Below are 20,960 nucleotides of genomic sequence, written 5' to 3'. Positions count from 1 at the left end.
TAATAAATGAGACTGGGCCTAGTTAATATTAAAATAAAACAATCTTAAAAATCGTATTAAAGATTTTATCATGCGAGGATTTGTTTACGACTTTACGTCTGTCGTGAATTTTGGTTTCAATCGAATTGATCGGAGATATGGGTGCTCAGAAGAAACCCGCCGTGGCTAGGGTTCGAGATGATTCGGAGGATCTGACTCGTCAACGGTTACAAGCCATAGTTCTAGCGGACAGCTTCACCACTCAATTCCGTCCCATAACCCTAGAACGCCCAAAGGTACTATTGCCGCTAGTGAACATCCCGATGATTGATTACACTTTAGCATGGCTCGAATCAGCTGGAATCGAAGATATTTTCGTGTTCTGTTGTGTTCACTCGTCCCAGGTCATCGATTACCTAGAGAAATCCGAATGGTACTCACGCTCAAACCCAAACTTGTTGGTGAGAACGATAGTGTCTCCCAAATCCACAAGTGTTGGTGATGCTCTGCGTTATATATATGAACAACAGACAGAGACGTCTCAGATTCAAGGTGATTTTGTTCTTGTTAGTGGTGATACTGTTAGTAATATGCCACTTGCTGATTTGATTCAAGAACATAGAGATAGGAAGAAGAAAGATGAGAAAGCTATCATGACTATGGTTATTAAGAAGCAGTCTAGACTAGGATTAGGATCTGATCAACTCTTCATTGCGGTAGATCCTTTAACGAAACAGCTTGTTCGTTACGAGGAAGGTAATGCGAGAATCGGGGACGTTTGCTTAGATAAGTCATTGTTGGATAGTACTGTTTTACTATGCAATGATATGCAGGATTGTTACATTGACATTTGTTCTCCTGAGGTGCTTAGTCTCTTTGAGGATAACTTTGATTATCAACATCTGCGCCGTCATTTTGTCAATGGTTTGCTTGTTGATGATATTATGGGTTACAAGATTTTTACTCATGAGATTCAGTCGAGTTTTTATGCTACAAGGATTGAAAATTTACGGAGCTATGATATGGTTAGCAAGAATATAATCCAGAGGTGGACATACCCGTTCGTACCTGATATCAATTTCAGCGGAAAATGCTCTCTAATGCTCGGGAGACAGGGGATATACCGGGCTTCTGATGCAGTTCAATCACGCTCCGCTGATATTGGAGCTTCCACTGTCATTGGATACGGCACCAGAATTGGTAATGGAGGTAAAATCTTTAACTCTGTTATTGGGAATGGATGTTCTATTGGATCAAATGTGGTGATACAAGGCTCATACATATGGAACAATGTTACGATTGAAGATGGGTGTGAGATAAGGAATGCTATTGTCTGTGATGGGGTGAAAATCAGAGCAGGAGCTGTTCTGCAGCCTGGTGTTGTTTTGTCTTTCAATGTTGTAGTTGGGCGGGATTTTGTTGTACCTACATATTCAAAGGTCTCTTTACTTCAACAGCCAACTACAGAAGACAGCGATGAAGAGATGGAATATGCTGGTAGTAGCAGCGGGACTGCAGATCTTTTATCAGGCGTACATAATTTGCAAATTGAGTCCAAAGCATCTGAGCTTGGTCCTGATGGAACAGGTTACATATGGGAAGTATGTGACAGCGCTCATGATGAGGAGTGGAAACATTCTGTTGTACCAATCCCCATGGATAAACTTGCTGATATCACTCGGGCGATGGACGATGATGACATAGAGGATGAAAGTGTTGTCCCACCTGCTGGAGAGTTGAAATCCGATACTGATAGTATTAACACTGATGCAAATGATGACTATGGCTACTTTGAGAGAGAGGTTGAAGAAACCTTCTTAATGGCCATTATAAAGGATGATGTGGACCATGTAATTCGCTTGATTAACTCACGCCGATTTGCGTACAACATGGCATCTGCAGATTGTGCTGGAGCAGTATTCTACTCTATGATGAGACTGGCAGTAAATACTCCACATAATTCTGCTAGTGAATTGTACAGAAACGCAACGACTATCATTACTAAATGGAAGGGACTTCTTGGGTTTTATTTAAAGCAAATTGATGAACAGATAGAGGTGATAATGAAATTCGAAGAGATGTGTGAGGAATCTGAAGAGTTGGGCCCTTTGTTTGCTCAGATTGTGCATTTTCTGTATGACAAAGACGTGGTGCAAGAAGGTGCTATCTTGAGATGGGGCGAAGAGAAAGCAGGCGCAGACGAATGTGACAAAGTTTATCTGAATCAATGTGAGGCATTCATACAGTGGCTCAAGGAAGCATCTGAGGAGGAAGAAGAAGAAGAAGATAGCTGAATTGGTAAAAACGTGAGTTTATGTGTTGCAATGTAATTTCATTATACAGCCTATTTTGTAAGTTGATAATTTACATTTAAGAGATAGTACTCAGTTATTTAACTGGCATAATCAACAATCTTATGTTTGTTTTGTTGTTGAATAAGATATTTCCCATCAATCTATTGTATACGTGTATGTGCAAGAGATATGTCGACTAGGCTATCAGACGAACTCATACGAAACGTTTTGTAGATAGAGTAAAGCAGATTAAAATGTGAGTGTCAAACGAAACTTCCCAATTCAACCTTTACTTTTGTGTCCTTACGTCTACAAAACATTATTACCGTCTTTGGTAACTTCATAACGTGGATATGGGACCAGCATGGACTTAAGGTACGTGGAAAAAAGAAGATAAAGTGTAACAAACTTAAAATTGACGGCTATAATCAAGTCTTAAAAAAGCTTAATTACTTAATATAGGATTACTTTGAAATATGGTGGCTGGAGATCGCGTCACCATGGTGATAATGTTGGTGTTAGGTAATGACTAATGAGAAAGAAAGCACGAAATCATAATTATATTTCTTTAATATATTTTTCTTTGTTAATTTTAGTAGATTGTGTGTTAATGTACTTCTGAAGAAAATATTCGTTTTAACTTAAAGCTATGGTTCAGTTTTTCTATAAAACTTGTATTCTCTTCATTCTATCTCCCCACACACATTATTTATCAAACGAAATTTCTCTGTTCAAACAAGAATCACTAAAAGACTGCTCTCTTCGAAATGTATCTAAACAAACTACCCTCTTCCATTCTTTTCTCTCATAGTTTGTGTTATCACTATGGTTCATCTCAAAATTTATATATCATTGCTATCATTTCATTAACTTGTTTCTTGCAATGTTTTTTTTTTTTTTAAATGTAGCTAGCAAAATATTTTCTTTCATTTTTTCTTAATTCATATTTAGTTTCTGCTATCAGATTTCATTTCTCTCAAAATTATTCTTCTTGCTATCATATCATTTTTGGAAGGGATTTTTGAGAACATCCTTCAGAAAATTTATCTTCCATTTTTTTTTTGTTAATTCTTATAGTTTATGCTGTCATCTCACTTCTCTCAAATTTGTTTCTCTTGCAGGGATTCATGGGGAAGTTTGCCTCAAGAGCTCCTCAGAACATCTACAAATTTGCTTAACCCTAACTTTGCCGAATATGAGGCACTAAGGCGCGTCAACAGTCATTGGAGGAAAACGTTTCCTTCTTTCCGTGATGGAAGTTTCAGAGAGGAAAGGCCTTGGTTGTTGTACCGTGAAATGGGATCCCGACATGCCCATTTCTATGACCCTGTGAGAGAGAGTCTACACTATAGGAAAGACCCAAATCTTGAAGGGGCCAAATTCTTAGGATCAACATTGGGTTGGGTTGTTATGTCCAACTCCATTGCCACACACCGACGCGAACACCACCAAACTTTCTTATACAACCCATTCACTTCACAACGGTACCAACTACCCGTTCTCACCGTACTACCCGTTCTCACCTTTGGAAACCCACGTCGGGAGAGTGTGATCCGTTACGGTGTGCTCACGGGAGATCCACGTGAAGACAATACTTATGCTTGTCTCCTAGGCGATAGCTTTCACGATAATAATCTTATGGATATACCGTATGTGCATGTTCCTAATCTACAAATATATTATGTAGCCAAGAGGAACGGAGAATGGGATCAGGACTGGTCAGTGACTCATATCCCTACCTCATACCATGACATTTATAATTCGACTATACAGTCCATCTCCCCATCTGCGGACAAAATATCAATTTTATTATCGGACCATAGTTTTGACTTCACCTTCCAAACCCAAGAATGGAATGTCTCAAAGACTCAAGAGAATGATCCCATCGATTGGAATCCTTTCCACGGCCAATCTTTTGATCAGATGAAAGATCGTCTTCAGATATCTCCACAAACTCTAGCCATTATAGGCACTAAAACTGATCGCGAGAGAGTGAGAAACAACACTTGGGGTGCTAATGACGGTCAAAGCGTTTCTTACATTGACGGAGTTTGGGTTGAGGTTCGCGCTTAGCCTAATGTTCTTCTCTTTATATATATCTACCTCATGACTCTTAAGTTATTTCTCTGTGTTTCTTTTTCGTTATCTATCTTTTAATCTGTGTGGTTTAAGATTTGAAGTATTACTATTTATTGTGTTGCAAACTCTACTTATATTGTGGTTTGGTTAAGAAACTCTACTTTGGTTTGTTAATAAAAATGCTAATCTTTTATTACTTTATTTTTACGTTAAATTTAATAGACAAACAAAAGAACTCTAAATTCGTTGTACATCTCTGCGTTGATATATGTAGAACATCTGAGACAAGTTACAAGTATGCAGCAATTTGAATATATAATATTCAAAATGTCCACGTGATAGATAAAAGATGCTTGAGATTAAGAAAACAGTACTGATTTCTTGCTTTTATTCGAGAAAGTATATCATCCACCTGGTCGTCACTTGGTGGTACTTGACAAATCGTATAAAAGTCTTTCCTATCTTAAAAATGGAAATTTAAGCATTGCATGCTAGTGGTCCTACTCTTACCTAGTTACCTTAAACTATATGAATATGACTTTTCCTTATAAAGAAGTTGAAAATTTTCATTAGTGTCAATTCTTCTTTCAACTGTTTTTGATTATAGGCAGCTGTAACAAGAAAACGTCCAAAAAGAGAGAGATTCAAATTTCTTTAAAATGTATGTTTAGCAAAGAGTAAAATGAGGAATTCTATAAAAGATGTGTGTTTTTAAATTCGACTTTATTTTTTAACGGTTTCAATATTGGGCCATATTGGGTTCTGATGATTCACTAAAAATAAAGACTAGGCCTAGGCAGTTTTGATAGACAAATAAAAAAGGTTTCTGAAACAGTAAAAATAAGGTAAGATAAATCCAATCCAGAGATTCACCGAGAATCTGGAGATTGGCAAATCAAAGCTCAGAAGGTGAAAGATCACCTCGAAGATCTAAGATTCGGTGTTAATGGAAGATGATGATGATCGAGAGAAATAAAAAAGATTGAAGAAGATAATTGTTTGTTTGATTAAGTTTCTCAAAGATGGCCAAAGGCCTACATATACTCGATCTAAACACACTTAGACTTGGTTTACTGAAATAGAGTAACTAAACCGGAAATAAGATAATTGAGAGTTTGGTTTAACAGAACCATGATATATGCTTATCCTGTTACAGTTTCAATCTACAAATTTTCATCTATCATCGAGCGAGCTCAAAATTTCGGGCAACGAAGTGTTAGAGACTGATTAAACAAAGCGAGACTTTACAGTACGCAGATTAGTCGGAATCGACTGAGAATCGAAATTATTGTGGTGTTTTGTGAACAGAAACCAAGGTATGCATGAAATCGTTATTGTATAGAAACCCTAATATCGGTTTCAGAATTTTGATTGATTTCTTAGTTTTAAGCAGGATAAAACCACAATTTCGGTTTCAGAATTTTGATTGATCTCATGGTTTTAGCAGGATAAAAGATGGTTCAACAATCTGTGTTAATTTCGCGTAACAAGGGTTTGGCTGAGCAAGATCTAAGTAAACTTGATGTAACAAAGTTACATCCTCTGTCTCCCGAGGTCATTTCTCGCCAAGCGACCATAAATATAGGTAAAAAAATCTGCTTTTGCTAGCTCTTCTAGGTCTATAATATAACTTGATGTCAAAGAAACCAACACTGTGCTATATATCTCAGGAACCATTGGCCATGTCGCACACGGTAAATCGACTATTGTGAAAGCTATCTCTGGTGTTCAGACTGTGCGTTTTAAGAATGAACTGGAGCGTAACATTACCATTAAACTTGGTTATGCAAATGCAAAGATTTACAAATGTGAGGATGACAAGTGCCCTAGACCAATGTGTTACAAGTGAGTCTTAATCTTGTTTTTTTTTTATATGATAAGGGTATGTCTAGGCTCTAGCAGCAGCTTATTTGTTAATTTTAGGTCTTATGGGAGTGGAAAAGAAGACAACCCGAATTGTGATGTCCCTGGATTTGAGAAATGCAAGATGAAACTACTGAGACATGTCTCATTTGTCGATTGTCCGGTACTAATGAGTTTTATTTACACTTTGTCTCTCAAAACTAGAACCAATGGCTATATGTAATTGAGCTGTTTTGTATTCATCAGGGACATGATATTCTTATGGCGACAATGCTCAATGGAGCAGCAATCATGGATGGTGCTTTACTTCTAATTGCTGCTAATGAGACTTGTCCACAACCACAAACTGCTGAACATCTTGCTTCTGTTGATATGATGCGTCTTAAGCATATCATAATCCTTCAGAACAAGATTGATCTCATTAATGAGAAAGCCGCCACTGAACAGCACGAGGCGATTCAGAAATTTATAACGGTTTGATTGATTTTCTTATCTCTGTTGTTACATGTTTCATGACTTCCTCACTTTGGTTCTCAGATTTGCTGTCACATTTATATTTTATTCTTGGTGCAGAACACAAATGCCGAGGATGCACCTATAGTTCCTGTCTCAGCACAACTTAAATACAACATTGATGTTGTGAGTGAATACATTGTCAAGAAGATACCAATCCCTGTGAGAGACTTTGTGTCACCGCCAAAGATGATTGTGATTCGTTCTTTCGATGTCAATAAACCTGGCTCTGCTGGTCATGAAATGAAAGGTGGAGTTGCTGGTGGAAGTATCCTCCAGGTATGTTTTAATCTCTCTGTTTCTCCTCTGTTCTTACTTGAGTGTGAAACAATTTTGTATTGATATGTGTCTCTCTTTGTTAGGGAGTTTTGAAAGTGAACCAACTGATTGAAATTAGACCTGGTATCACTGGCAAAGATGAACTTGGAAACTCAAAATGCACTCCAATTTACTCCCGTATAACTTCACTTTACGCGGAACAGAACGAGCTTCAGTTCGCTGTCCCGGGAGGTCTAATTGGAGTTGGAACAACCATGGACCCTACGCTTACGCGTGCTGATAGGTTGGTTGGTCAAGTCCTTGGTGAAATGGGAACTCTCCCTGATGTCTTTGTTGAGCTTGAAGTAAGTTTCCAGCTTCTGACTCGTCTCATTGGAGTGAGGACAAAGGAAAAAGAGAAGCAAATGAAAGTGTCAAAGCTAACCAAAGAAGAGATACTAATGGTTAACATCGGGTCCATGTCTACAGGAGCTAAGGTTATTGGAGTGAAGAAAGATATGGTGAAACTTCAACTGACGTCTCCGGTGTGTACCACCATAGGAGAGAAGGTGGCTTTAAGCCGCCGTGTCGATAGGCATTGGCGTCTTATTGGTAAGGGTCAGATTCTTGCTGGAACCACCATCGATGTTCCTCCTCCTCCTTTCTAATGAGGTAGTGATGAATTTTTTTTTTTTGCATTCAAAAATAATAAACATGTGAACCTTTGTATGTTCGATCACTTTCTTTCGACTTCACATTAGTCCCTTCAATTTTCAATTTAATCTATTGCGAGTACAAATATAAAACTATATTCATATTTAATTAACAACATCGACGAAATTTAGAAAACAAAATCATATTTTCATTAATGATATACTTATCACTAATTAATTTTGCACCATCAAAAGGATTTATATAATTCTAGTTCCCTCCTCGTTCTCATCTTTTGTTTCATCTTTACGCTCTCTCTTTCTCTCAACCAAAACCTACTTTCTCTCAATCCCAATGGATGATTTGGTTTTGATGAAACAGAGTCTTCTAAAAAGCTTCATCGTCTCTCTTATTCTCACTCTCGTCTTCCTCATCTCACCATCATCATCATCTTCGAATCAAGAAACAAGAGTATCATCAACACAAAAGACGGAAGCTTATCTCAACGGCAATGAATCACCGCACCAACTCGTGTACATCAAGAAAACGACGCCGTTTATCTTGAACCGGCGGTTGCAACGAAACCACCACCACCGTCGTCGTCGTTACGATCACCACTACTACTTCTACTATCGACATACTCTTCGTCGCCGTGCTGACTACTTCAAGATGATGGCCAAGAAGAGTAACGGTTTAAACCGTCCGGTTCGACCGGATACTTTCTCCGTTATGCTTCCCAAAGGATTTGTACCTCCTTCCGGTTCATCTCCATGCCATAACCAGAACCCTAATTCTGCTACCACTCTCTTTTGCGATCTTTCTACACAACCCTAGAGATCGTTACCGGTACGTGAAACGATTTTGTTCCTCTCGTGGCACTTTTGTAATTTTCATCTTTTATAAAATTTCTTTCTTTTTTTATTCGGAATGATCGATGCATTTTTTGACTGTCAAGTGTATGAAAATACTTTGCATATTGATGTTTGATTGTTCGTATACTTTGCATTTACAAAACTACTTATTTTCCGTACGTACAGATTTTATTCTATAAAATTAAACTTAAGAGATCGGTCAGATAATATGGAGAGAAAAAGCATATTTGTCTATTTATTCAAGGTCAAAACGCATCGTTTTGCGGCAAGAACAAAGGAGTATATTAAGCCGATAGAATTGGAAATGAGCATGTGAATTTGCATCGTGAGCATAAGCTCTTGTTTCATGGCTTTTTTCCTTAGCCTCAGTTCCAATTCTTCGTACCGTCCACTCCAATGCATAGATTTGTATTCCAAATATATAAAATAACTAGGATTGTTTTTAAAATATCCAACAATATATACAAATGATTCAAGCTAAATCATATTTCTTGAATTAGAGAGAAAATATATTTGGTTGGTTCTAAACCGCTACCGTGTATCGATTCTATGCCTAAGGGTCAAAGTTACTCGAAGCTTTTCATGAACGACAAGACGCCGATATAAGTTTTTCTTGAAAAATAAACTTTGTTTATTTATTAGTTATTAATTTTTTTTATATATCCATATGTCTAATTCACTTGTTAACGACAACTATAAATTAATAATTTAACTATTGACCGACTTGATTTGAATATGAGATTTGAACTTATCGAGCTTAATTAATTAAATTGTTTACATAAATATCCTAACCAATCGCGTTATTATATTCTCAATAACTTTCCCTCTAAAGTAGTCTCAACATTACAACTTGAACCATCGCCAATATCAAAATTGTCCAATATTCCAAGCTCCTCTTTGCCTGAAAGAAGAAAAAACAGAGAATTAATTAATTTTACACATTTAGTCCTTTCACAACCATTTATTCTCATTGTGACCACAATATTTCCAAATTCTAATAAAACAAACGATAGAATACTAATTGTACCTTAGTGGCAGAGGATGAATAAGTGACAGATTCTGAATTAGCCGTCGTTGTCGACATTGTCGAGAATCCCAAATTGTAAGCTAATGATCCATCCGGTCGGAATATACCGTAGTTTTTCTCCGAAGTAGGACCTGGTTTCATATCCTCATTGAACAATGCAAATATATAAACATCTAGCCTTGCATTCCGTCTCGCCGGAGTTCCTTCTCCGGCGAATTGCCTCATCATAAGATTCCGGTTATACGTGGCAGCATTCATAGGAGACGCTCCAATCTCTCCGACATCTCCTTTTGAAGGCCACCCTGTTTCCGCAACCCTAACTTCTATGTTACGGTACCCTAATTTAGCAGCCGCGAAAGCAACTGCGTCTACTTGAGCGTACATCATGTTGTCGTAGTGTAGTCTCGTGTTGGGATCGGTCATGCCGATGTTACGATTGAACAGAACGTAATCGATTGGGATTTCTTGTGGGTTATCTTTGTAGGCAAAGTAAGGGTAAGCATTGATCCAAAAAGGAGATTTCGTGGCTTCCAAGAATTCTAGAAGTTGTTGCATGACGGAGGAAACCTCCGGCTTGAAACTTCCGGCTGATGGAGGATAAGATTCACCAAGGACGGCAAGAGAGCTCGGAGACGAGACTTGAATGTATCTGTCTAAACCTAATTGAACCAAGGCTTTGTGGATGTTGATCATCGCCGGCATCATGTATCTATTACCAAAAGAAAGAGAGAGAATAAAGTCAAAATTAGCATTATTGGACAAAACTATTACACTCATTTCTTATTGAAATGGAAGTAGAGTATAAATAAATATAGTATTTTTTTTTTTCAAAGGAGTTCGTTATATTTGACCAAGTGCTAGTCTAGAAAATGTGAAATCAGTTAATTTAAAAATCTAATTGATCGATCATGTAACAAATTATAGACTCATATTCAATGATTATTACTTACCCTATCAAACTAGAGTCGTCGTCGGTGAAAAGCTCGTTTCCGACCATGATTCCGGTAATCCTAGTGGCCGGAACATAGGGTCTGATGCGAGAATTCACCCATTGGATAGCTTGTTGAGGATCTTGTAATAATGGCAAAACCTGATTTTCGATGGTGACGATGATCTCGATGTTTGAATTTGCAAAGGCACTAAGGATTTGAGGGTTAGTGTCGTAGATTCTTGTTTTTGTGATCCTTAGAGATCTCAAGAGGTTAATGACTTTATCAGGTGAAGGCAAATTATTCCCAACTTGTCCGTAATTGATGCCAAGAGACGTTACTCTTTCTAGTATATTCCCTGCATTTATTTCCAGACAAAGAATCGAACTTTTAGAAAACAATGCCAAAACATCTTAAATATTCCATTAAACAAACATTTAAAAATCCATAGACTAAAAAACAAAAAAAAAAAAGAAAAATTGAGTTTTACTTAGTATTATCGATCCGTAATTTCACACGTTGATATTTTCAAGGCGGTAACATAACGCATAACTTAAGAATTTGGTTTTTTAAATCTCATTGTGAAAAAAGAAAATCACCTGAGAAAACGAGAGAAAGCAGGAGAAAAATATGAATGAGATTGGAAAGTCTTGTGAACGTTCTTGGTGTCATGTTGAGGAAGAGAAAGAGAGAGGAAGAGAGATTGTGAAGGTTTTGGGTTTTAAGAGAAGTGTTTAATGGAATATATATAGGCATACACAATAAGCCAACCAAGTTGAAGAATACTTTTCTTCGCTTGTTTGTGTTTTTTTGTTTCCGTGTATTTTTTGTTGTGAAAGGGTTTAGTGTTGAAGTTATTGTTTTTTTTTTATGTTTTTAAATTGTTTAGCTTTGCCTTCCCTATATTGCTTTTCTCATTTATGCCTTTTATCCATTGACGGCTTTCTTATAATAAACCACAACGAAGGATTTCTTATTAAAGAAATATATTACAGTAGGTTTTAAAATATTTATGTGTATGTAATTTTTTATAATAATAGTTATGCAGATTCCATGACTATTTTTTATAATAATAGTTATGCAGATTCCATGACGAGACAATTGCATGCACATGTATGGAAATACGTTTGTGTGTGTTTTCTTTAGTTACATGTATTATACAAGTTGTGCTAGCGATTGGGTTGGTAAAAAAAGTGAGCAATGTTATTAAATTAAGAAGAGAATGGGATACACATAAGTGGACGTGTATAGAAAATTGCAGAAGTTTCAAAAAGTACCGGTAAATATTTAAAAACCCGTTTCAATTAAGTAGGTGAGTCGTGAATTAAATCAGACTTGTACTATACACCAAAAGATTATTCTACGACAATCAGGGAGAAAAAGACATATAAAAATAAATATTAACACATGAAATTTTTAATTGTTAATAAAATGTTCAGCTAAAACCTCAACATAAAAAAAATTATACTTGATCAAAAAAAAAATTATAATGGGTTATTAGTCCCACAAAATAGTCTTTATTTTTCTTATTATTTTTCACTACTATTATTCTAATTTATCTGAATTGGTCTACTTGAAGAGAATCGTTGATTTTTCTAATCACGTGTTAATCATGATTAATTTAATGCTAATTTCAAACGATTCGAAGAATAATGATTACATTTTCGCATGAATCTTGACCGCAAGTGTATCCTAACCTAATTATAATGTCAAAAATACCATCGGCTAAATTTCTTTAGACAAAAGCTTATTGGAGATCCGATTTGACTTGACGTGTCAAAGGATTCTATAGTATACACTGAAGGAAGCCTCCTCCGTTTCTCCTTTAAAGTTTTATACTTATTTCAAATCTCCCGGGAAATATAATACACACAAATAAATATATATTATATATTTCTTTTCTTTTTGTAATCGAAGGATTTTGATGGAAATTCATACTAGCCCTCAAAAGATATCAAGAACGGGATATCCAAAATGATATTCGTGAAAAATATATAAACCATAATTTGCCATTAGTCGTCAAGAAAAAATCACGAATATGTGTATTTGAGATGATAGATAACGATTTGAGATGATAGATAACGAAAACTTTCCTCTAGACAAAAGCCAATATATGTAAATGTGATTAGTGTTGAGGCCCTTGTAAAATAAAACAAGACATATAGGATAATGTATAAATTGACAAATAACTAAAAGCATTAATAGGTTAACAAAAGTAAAATAAAATGGTCAATTATGATAATGTTGCTAATCTGCTTTCGAGGGGAATTAAACAAGTTGGCGGAGCAGTGTCACACTCACACACTTGGAGCCGTCGGTCAACTTCAACCATCGGTTGTTTTTTAATCACCTGACATAAGAAACCCCAAAAGACTAATTTAAAAATAGCAAGTGCTTGCGTTTGGTTGGCGATGATTTGTTAATTAATTAATTTCTACTTATTATATATTTTTAAATGGTAAAAACCAAAGGGTTAAACTTGATCACGTAGACGATAGTCAATTCGTTTTCTCGAAAGGTTGGCTAGCTAGAAAATTACATTAACTTAAAGTGGAACTTTTGGCTGTATTGATCTAATCCAAAATACCGTAGTGTCTTCTTTTCGATTCTATAATATTAAATCTTCTCTCTTTTTCGCGACACCAAGAGCCATTTTATTTGAACACCAATGTATATATAATATATACAACTTTATAAGAAATTTACATCTCAAGCTATTGAACTAAAAAAATATGTAGTCGTTCGATGTTGGAATTAAATATGTGAAAATGAGTCAAAATCAGTCAATTATCCAGATTGGCCTGTTTATAGTTGGCTGGAAACTTTTAGTTCTTTGTTTAAAAGTTTGTTTTCGTGGCTTAGGATGGACTGCCGGTCGACTTATGGCAGTTCCATATAGATTGATTTGATAATGACGTAAGTATACCATACACGGCCGAACAGATTGTGCTAAGTTACATATGTCTATGTGTAAAGTTAAAGAGAATTTGATTTATTATCGAGTATATGATACAAGTTTTTATTTATATATAATGTTAGAAGTTAATGATTTTGGTTTACTATATTCATGAATATGATCGATCTACTTTGTACTTATTTACTGAGGGACATATATTTGGTTCCAGATTTGTTTCGTTTTTTCTTTTCGTCAATCGACAATGGGGCAGTAAACAAACATGTGTTTAGTTGAAAAATAGTCAAGAATGCCCCGGTCTAGTGTTTTTCTTTGGACATTTTAACGTTGAAATTAGAAAATAAGATCACGTTTTGAACAAAGCTTAAGTTTCTGCAAAGAAAGGGTTTATAGTACCCTTTTAACGCATGAAAAAGAGAGCATTTATAGGCTTTACTTGATTCGTTTTCCATATTGGATATTCTACCATATCTCTTGGTCTGGTATTACAAATATATGATGCATCACATTCACACCCAACTGTTGGCATTTGATAGTGATAGGTGACTAAATTAGTTAACCATTTCCAACTTGGACCATGTGCGCCTGGTTTGAAGGTGAATAATAAGGTACCTTTAAATTCTCCTTCATTAATAATTTGGGAAGTGTTATAGCGGGAGGTTCGTTGACAGAAGCTAGATATCAGGACAAGAAGTTTCTTAAAGAGAACACTGTAGAATTGGTAAGTAAATTAAGGAAGAGTATTGCACAATTTACCCACTGTTTAACAAATTAAATAAACAGGCCAACCCATCATTAAACCTGCCTGACCGCTCTAGGTTGGGTTGGACCGACATGTTTTTATATTTTTACGTACAATATAAATTCATCGGATCGAAAATTCAAATTTTATCGTCATAAAAGATAATAAGGACCAAATTGAATATAATTAAATAATGAGCCTACAAAGTACCTATTCATTCTTTTTGACGTCCGACACTCATATTTTATATTTGGATTGAACTATATATAGTATAGTCTGCATATAACCAAGATATTCACATACTGTACTTAATTTGGCTTTAGACAAAATAAGATATTTGACGTCATATTAAAAACAGATATCGTGGGCCATTTCGAATAGTGGATATATAGAATACATATAATCGAGTCAAAATGGTGTAAAGCATTACTAGAATTTATTTCATTCATAAAGCTGCCTACAGAATTGAATTTTGTGTGGATAATGGATAAGGATTTAAGAGGCAAGATTTATGAATAAGAAAGGGAAAAAAAACTTTATGATACGAGAGAAAGTTAAGGCCTTATCCAACAACGATAATGCTTTCTCGATAACCAGTAAACATCGTGCATGCATGGCTAAAAGCTTTTACGTGTGCTTTTTTTTTTTCTTTATACTAGTTAAAATTTAAATTTTCTTATACTAATCAAAGTGTTTTTCATTTATGACGCGCATACGTAAAAAGGGCCTTAAATCTATGTGTATGTTTCTCTTTTTCCTCCACCTTTTTTGGTTAACGACAAGAAAATGAGAATTTCTAAATATTTATCAAAAAAGTATGTAAATTTGGGTGTGACATTAAAGGATAAGACACGTAATACATTAGAAATTTATATTGAAAGTTCAAATTTTATATTCATTAGAACAGCTTATCGTTGGTTTTAGTTTTTTGTTTTGTTTTTTTTGTCAACTTGTCTGATGTCATAAGCTTTTAGGCATTTACGATTCTAGAATTTTAGTTCTGCATGTTTCGGAGAATAATACTCATATTCAATGATTATTACTTACCCTGTTACAATGAAAAAAAAACACGGAGAAAAGTCTAAAATGATGAATCCAACGTGTAGTGTAGTCAGTGGCGGAGCTAGAAACTTTCGTTATAGGAGTCAAATTTTTTAAATAGAAAATAATATATTATATAAAATTTATTATTAGTTTTGTCTAGAAATAATCTACACTTAAGAAAAAAAAATCTAAAAATCAATCAAATTAATATTTAAAATTTTTTGTTATGGTCCACAAAGATTAACAAAAGCAAAAAAAATTGTGGGTTTTTTTTTTTATAAATAATTATAATATTAGATCATAGTTGAACTTTATTTTAAATAAGTCAAGGATTTTTAATTTTATTACATTAGAATTTGGTTTAAAATTCTAATGAACCAAACTTATTTGGCTCTTTTGTTGTTTTAATGACAATTTTTTATTCCATGTAGTTGAATTAGTTTGATATGGGGGTCAAAAACTATAATGCATTGGGGTCATTATAATTACTCTTAATAAAATGTATTAGAATTTTCAAAATTCATAGGGGTCAACTGACCCTATAATAATACACTGCATCCGCCCATGAGTCTAGTCATACATCGTTTTGTTTTTTGTTAAACGATTTTAAACTATACAGCTTTATTTTACAGTACATACCGAGATCGATGTCACTTACACTGTAATTTCATAATATCTACGTGTTTGTATGTATACATATATGTTGGCCTTCCTGTATAGGGTTGTATATATATTTCTTTAGTCACTTCTTAGAACCATCTTTCTCTTTATTGTCATCCAAGGGATACTCTAGTGTTATTTCACCTTTTTTCAACATTTCAATCGCTTTTTTTGGCACATGGCTTGACATGTAAAAGGGTGGCTGTATGCGTGTGTGGATTAACGTTTTTAAATATATGCATATATTATATGTGACGATTCGTATCAAGAATCACAAAAGGAAATCCCCAAAAAGAAAGCCAAAAACTAAAAGAAAAAAGACATTTTTGCCGACGTTACTTAAAAAAAAAAGCAATTGAAAGTAAATGTAAAAAAAAAAAAAAACACTTATAAAACCAAATTCTTTCCGTTGATATCTAACTAAAACAACAGTAGAAACTAGAAACCGACAATATAGTTCTAAAATGGAGTTAAATCTGACTAATAAATATATACAAGAAACATCAGTATGCTCGATCGTGTCACTCATGTTATGGACTGGATTTGACCATCCAAGCCCAACCCATCTTTGGCTTAAGAAAAGCCTAGAACAATGATAAGCTCATAAAACGTCATTAGGTCAGAGGGGAGAATCGTCATACCAGTCGAAGGACAACTGAGATTGTTACTTATAAATACCAAAATATCAAGTATTGTCAAGGATCCGAAATTAGCGCTGACAGAGAAAATATGCCCAAGCTACGACTTCAACTCAGCTACGACCTCAACTCAGCTTCGACCTCAGCGCTAGATCTCGTAGTTGGACTTGTATCATTTGAACGAGATAAACTTTGTAACCGACCCACTTTGTTTACGTTTTTCGGTTCGTCTATTAAAAAGAGAGATTCTTCTTATTTTCCGTGAGATCCCATTTCTTAGTTGTGTGATATCGTATATCAACAACTCATTTGACTAATTAACAATTTCTTTAAAATTACGGAATCCGAAAACCCACCTCGGAACCGACCCAAAAAAGTGGGTTGGATAGGGTATGGGTATTGAGCATATTATTTCATTGGGTTATGCTTTGTTTTACCCGTGGGTATCAGATAATACCCGGACCGACTTGATATCCAATCAGAGTACCCGAATACCTAAACTATAATTAAATATCCAAAATATTAATTATTTAATTTTAATATAATCCAATTATCCAAAATTATAATTATACATCCGACTATATCAATTAGTTTTAGACCTAAATACCAAAAACAACCAAACTATCCAAAAATAATTTGTTATCTTGTCAAAATTTAGCTAAATTTATGCAAATATAACTAAATTTATTTAATTTTGACAAATTTTTAAAGTTTTTTTAATGGATATCCGATATTTTAGATACAAAATATTCGAGCCAAATGGGTACCTATCTTTTCGGATATTTATAGGGTCTGAAATGTTTTACCTGAACCGACCCGAACCCGACATAACCCAACATTAAACCGAACCGAATGTTTAGAATTATCCTATTGGATATTAAATTCAATATCTATGCGCAGGCCTAGTTGTAACTCTGTTTAAAAACAAAATCACTTGTCAAAATTGTAGTCTGCTAATGAATTGACTATTCCGCTAGTGTTTGTTTTCATTTTTCAATAGTTTAGTTTTTGTTTCTTTAGTAAAAAAAATAGTAGTTTTTGTATCATTGTATGCGAAGCTCAGATATACTAATTCATTAGTATTAGTTTGACAATATGTCAAAAAAACGACTATAATATGTAACATCAAACTACTTCACTACGATATTGCCCAAGCCTGTAAATCATAATGTGTAATATGGAACGTGGAAGTTGAATCATAATGTGTATTATGTGGAAGTTGGAACATAATAATGAAAGTGAAAAGATACATTTCCTGGAAGTTGACTCTTGGCCAGACAATCTACGGTTCTTGGTATCCATTTAAATTGTGTTTCCTCAAACTTCTCTTCTTCCACCATCGGATTTCACACAAACTTGCTACAATTTCTTTGGTCGGCTACAATTCAAACAGATGCAGATACTTGAATTCGAACTATAATAACACACAACCGATATTTGAATTCAAAATATCTCTGAAAGGAAAACCAGAAAAGATTAAAACCAAAAGAAATAGAAACCTACAAAGATAATTCTATATTACATATAAAGAAAAAAGAAAACTATAACATACAAATAATGCTCGTATAAAATTTTGTAAAAATTCCAAAGAAATGTATAACGCCGGTGACCAAATATCAAAAACTAATATTGGGTCAAATGTTGAGCCCAAACTCTTTTGGGACTGTACATATTTAACACCCTCAGCTGGGTCACCAACCAGACCATGTAACAGCAATATCATATGGGTTGCCAACCGAGAGATTTTGCTTAGTCACAACTCACAACAGCTGTAGCAATCAAGAGAGCAAATGTCTCTTCTAAGTTTGACGTAGTTGACTATTAGCTCGACAGATATAGACTCATATGCTGCCACATTCCTTGTTGGATAATTCCAACTAACTTGAGGAGCAAGTTATCTCCTTCTAGAAGATGCTAGAAGAGATACAAGAAAGGAAATTCAAGAAAGGAAATCAAGAGAAAAGGAAATACAAATAATGTCAAGTTGGACAAGATTTGTAAGTCTTCCTATTCACAATAGGCAAAGAAGAAGCTTGGTTCTAGTATAAATAAGAGCCTTATGAAGAACAAGAGGAGCAGCTCAGCAGGGGAGCTCGTGTAGCTCAGCAAGGGAGCTCGTGTAGCTCAAGCGGAGGAGCTCGAATAGCTCGGAGGAGCTTAAGGAGCTCGAGTAGCTCGTATAGCCGAAGTAGCTCAGAGGGTAGCTCAGAGGAGAGCTCGTGAGAGCAGCTCAGAGGGAGCTCGTGAAGGCAGCTCAAGAGGAGAGCTCGTGAAGAAGAAGAGAGAGAGCTTGAGAGAAAGCTGAGAGAAAGCTCAAGGAGCTCGAATAGCCCAGGGGAGCTCGAATAGCTCGGGGTGAGCTCTGCTACCAGAGGAGCTCCAGCATCCGAAGATGAGAGTTGAGACACGTGGAAGTGTTGAGACAGATCTCATGAGAGTCTAGAGAAAGAGACTCATATAGACTTAGGGGTAGATAAGTTCTATATATGAGAGGCTATGGAGAGTTGTTCCATAAGACCTCAGAGAGGACAGAAGAGAGAGATTTAGTTTTGTGAAGTTTCTAAATCAATAAAGAAAGGTTATTCTTAAGAAAGGTTATTCTTTAATCTCTTGTTCTCGTGTTGCTGAATCACTTTCTGAATCATTCAGTAACTTAGTCAGAGTAACGTGTTCCTGATTTGAATTGGGCATCAGAGCAGTCAAGATAAGGTGATCTTGATTTGAATTGGTATCAGAGCAAGTCGGCTCTGAACTTTATTTGGTATCAGAGCAAGTCGGCTCTGAACTTTATTTGGTATCAGAGCTTCTGGTTTGAAGACTCTGGACGAAACCTGTGGTATGGCAGAGCTTAGTTTGAAGACTCTGTACAAGTTCAGAACTTAGTTTGAAGACTCTGGACAAGATCTGTGGTGTGTCAGAGCTTAGTGTGAAGACTCTAGACAAGACCGGTGGTATGTGACTCGTAAGCAAGTATGGCAGGCGAGAATACACAACCACGAAACAAGTTCATTCATATTGTAGCATCCTTGGAGCAAGTTCTTGACCTAAAGCGGATAGGGTTTGAAGACATTGTTGGGAGGTTACTGGAGTATGAAGAACGTGTTGGGAAGAAACCCAAAGTGAAGACCAAGGACCTCAAACCCTAAGCGTGGAGGCTACGGGAAGTTTCGAGCAGGAAACTGAGGCGGTTATAACAAGAAGACGTTATAACAGAGGAAGCTATAACTACGTTGGTTATGGTAGAGGAAGCTTTGGAGGTGACAGTTCCGGCAGAGGCATGGGACAAGGAAGGTCCGTCTTGCAATCTCAAGGAGGAGTAACCGGTGTTCACAACCAAAAGCAGAATTTATCCAAAGTGATGCGACAAGGCTGGTCAGCATCAAGTTGTTTGGAGATAAGCAAGGCAACATGTCTGCAAGCTGAAGGACTTGCTGAGGGACGTGCTGAAGGACTTGCTGCAGGACTCGTTGAAGGACTCGCTGAAGGACTGACTGAATGAATTGCTAATGAATCTACAAGAACATGACATGCTCGGTTAGGTCATATAAGTTTGGAGTTAATTCACGGAGAAGATGCTGGAGAAGGACATGAAGAAGATGATGTCATGGAGGATATCACTCAAGACAACCACGAGGGTGAGGTTGGTGAAGTAGTTCAAGGACTAGCACAACTGAGAAGGTCAGGTCAACAATTGAATCAGCTGTAGTACCTTGAAGACTATGTAAGTATGTCCAGAAACAGTTTCCGGATTGTTCTAGAAAACTTATGATGAAAGTGAGAGACGAGCCAAGATCAAGAAGAACAGGTGGTTCCTTGTTGACATATCGATTGAAGTTTTCGATCGGTACAAAAGGTTTGAAGAGTGTGTAGAGAAGCAAGCCGGCTTGTCTATCAAAACCTTTCGCACCGATAGAGGAGGAGAGTTTATGGAGCTCAATCGATTACGCATAGAGGAGGAGTCTCTAGGCGTCTAATGAATATTCGATGTTGCATAGAGGAGGAGTCTCTAAGCATCTAATGAAGATTCGATGATGTTGCATAGAGGAGGAGTCTCTAGGCATCTAATGAAGATTTGATGTTGCATAGAGGAGGAGTCTCTAGGCATTTAATGAAGCTACGATGTTGCATAGAGGAGGAGTCTCTAAGCATCTAATGAAGATTCGAGGTTGCATAGAGGAGGAGTCTCTAGGCACCTAATAAAGATTCTGAATGATATATGGGGAGAAGCCGAACGTCATTCAAGCTTATTAAAAGCTAAGAAGATCATGAGGCCGCATCTCAAGATGGTAGATGATTGGTCAAGAAGTGTGATCACGAGGCCGCATCTCAAGAAGGTAGATGATTGGTCAATATTGGAGCCAAGCCAGGTTCTAATGATGCTAGAATCAAGTCGGATTCTAGAGAATATCAAACCAAGTCGGATTATGATATTTGGGTATTCTGTACTAGTCGTTGAAGTAGTACAGAGAGTACTACAGGAAGTTATTCAAGGAGTTG

The 20,960-nt window shown here is 35.9% G+C and overlaps 5 protein-coding genes and 1 pseudogene across 7 annotated transcripts; 5 read left to right on the top strand and 1 right to left on the bottom strand.

Annotated features, from left to right (window-relative positions):
- Positions 1-74: 74 nt before the first annotated feature.
- On the top strand, positions 75-2,384 carry LOC9306127 (translation initiation factor eIF-2B subunit epsilon). Its single transcript, XM_002870010.2, has one exon. It carries the CDS (start codon positions 138-140, stop codon positions 2,271-2,273), a length of 2,136 nt encoding a protein of 711 aa, XP_002870056.1. The 5' UTR covers positions 75-137; the 3' UTR covers positions 2,274-2,384.
- A 969-nt stretch (positions 2,385-3,353) lies between these two features.
- Positions 3,354-4,548, top strand: LOC9306126. Its single transcript, XM_021019991.1, has one exon. The coding sequence runs from the start codon at positions 3,354-3,356 to the stop codon at positions 4,344-4,346; it is 993 nt and encodes a 330-aa protein (XP_020875650.1). The 3' UTR covers positions 4,347-4,548.
- Positions 4,549-5,509: 961 nt separating this feature from the next.
- On the top strand, positions 5,510-7,768 carry LOC9306125 (eukaryotic translation initiation factor 2 subunit gamma). 3 transcript variants are annotated; one of them, XM_021019739.1, is made up of 8 exons: positions 5,510-5,668; positions 5,800-5,937; positions 6,023-6,197; positions 6,276-6,378; positions 6,462-6,689; positions 6,789-7,007; positions 7,091-7,351; positions 7,476-7,578. In XM_021019739.1, exons 2-8 carry the CDS (start codon positions 5,808-5,810, stop codon positions 7,494-7,496), a joined length of 1,137 nt encoding a protein of 378 aa, XP_020875398.1. In that variant the 5' UTR covers positions 5,510-5,668; positions 5,800-5,807; the 3' UTR covers positions 7,497-7,578. The 3 variants fall into 3 exon arrangements, with proteins under 3 accessions (XP_020875398.1, XP_020875396.1, XP_020875397.1); XM_021019737.1 differs by having other exon boundaries at positions 7,091-7,768; XM_021019738.1 differs by having other exon boundaries at positions 5,797-5,937; positions 7,091-7,768.
- A 59-nt stretch (positions 7,769-7,827) lies between these two features.
- Positions 7,828-8,558, top strand: LOC9304075. Its single transcript, XM_002870007.2, has one exon. It carries the CDS (start codon positions 7,992-7,994, stop codon positions 8,469-8,471), a length of 480 nt encoding a protein of 159 aa, XP_002870053.1. The 5' UTR covers positions 7,828-7,991; the 3' UTR covers positions 8,472-8,558.
- A 655-nt stretch (positions 8,559-9,213) lies between these two features.
- Positions 9,214-11,314, bottom strand: LOC9306124 (glucan endo-1,3-beta-glucosidase 14). The gene is made up of 4 exons (XM_021019740.1): positions 11,065-11,314; positions 10,487-10,823; positions 9,537-10,245; positions 9,214-9,410 (listed from the first exon to the last, which is right to left on the bottom strand). The coding sequence occupies exons 1-4, from the start codon at positions 11,219-11,221 to the stop codon at positions 9,336-9,338; spliced, it is 1,278 nt and encodes a 425-aa protein (XP_020875399.1). The 5' UTR covers positions 11,222-11,314; the 3' UTR covers positions 9,214-9,335.
- Positions 11,315-19,798: 8,484 nt separating this feature from the next.
- On the top strand, positions 19,799-20,658 carry LOC110226924 (annotated as a pseudogene).
- The last annotated feature ends 302 nt before the right edge of the window (positions 20,659-20,960 follow it).

The sequence above is a fragment of the Arabidopsis lyrata genome, assembly GCF_000004255.2.
Source record: "Arabidopsis lyrata subsp. lyrata unplaced genomic scaffold ARALYscaffold_7, whole genome shotgun sequence".
NCBI lineage: Eukaryota > Viridiplantae > Streptophyta > Magnoliopsida > Brassicales > Brassicaceae > Arabidopsis > Arabidopsis lyrata.
The sequence above is the reverse complement of the archived record's forward strand: the minus strand, read 5'-3'. Positions and strand labels throughout refer to the sequence as shown.

What these genes read in the sequence shown, in the direction of transcription:
- LOC9306127 (XM_002870010.2), top strand. Translation starts at nt 138, where the DNA reads ATGGGTGCTCAGAAGAAACCCGCCGTGGCTAGGGTTCGAGATGATTCG.
- LOC9306126 (XM_021019991.1), top strand. Translation starts at nt 3,354, where the DNA reads ATGCTGTCATCTCACTTCTCTCAAATTTGTTTCTCTTGCAGGGATTCA.
- LOC9306125 (XM_021019737.1), top strand. Translation starts at nt 5,808, where the DNA reads ATGGTTCAACAATCTGTGTTAATTTCGCGTAACAAGGGTTTGGCTGAG. An exon ending in CCAAGCGACCATAAATATAG is followed by an intron (nt 5,938 to 6,022) that starts GTAAAAAAATCT and finishes TATATATCTCAG; the next exon opens with GAACCATTGGCCATGTCGCA. An exon ending in CTGGTGGAAGTATCCTCCAG is followed by an intron (nt 7,008 to 7,090) that starts GTATGTTTTAAT and finishes TCTCTTTGTTAG; the next exon opens with GGAGTTTTGAAAGTGAACCA.
- LOC9304075 (XM_002870007.2), top strand. Translation starts at nt 7,992, where the DNA reads ATGGATGATTTGGTTTTGATGAAACAGAGTCTTCTAAAAAGCTTCATC.
- LOC9306124 (XM_021019740.1), bottom strand. Translation starts at nt 11,221, where the DNA reads ATGCCTATATATATTCCATTAAACACTTCTCTTAAAACCCAAAACCTT. An exon ending in GCTTTCTCTCGTTTTCTCAG is followed by an intron (nt 10,824 to 11,064) that starts GTGATTTTCTTT and finishes AAATAAATGCAG; the next exon opens with GGAATATACTAGAAAGAGTA. An exon ending in GACGACTCTAGTTTGATAGG is followed by an intron (nt 10,246 to 10,486) that starts GTAAGTAATAAT and finishes TTTTGGTAATAG; the next exon opens with ATACATGATGCCGGCGATGA.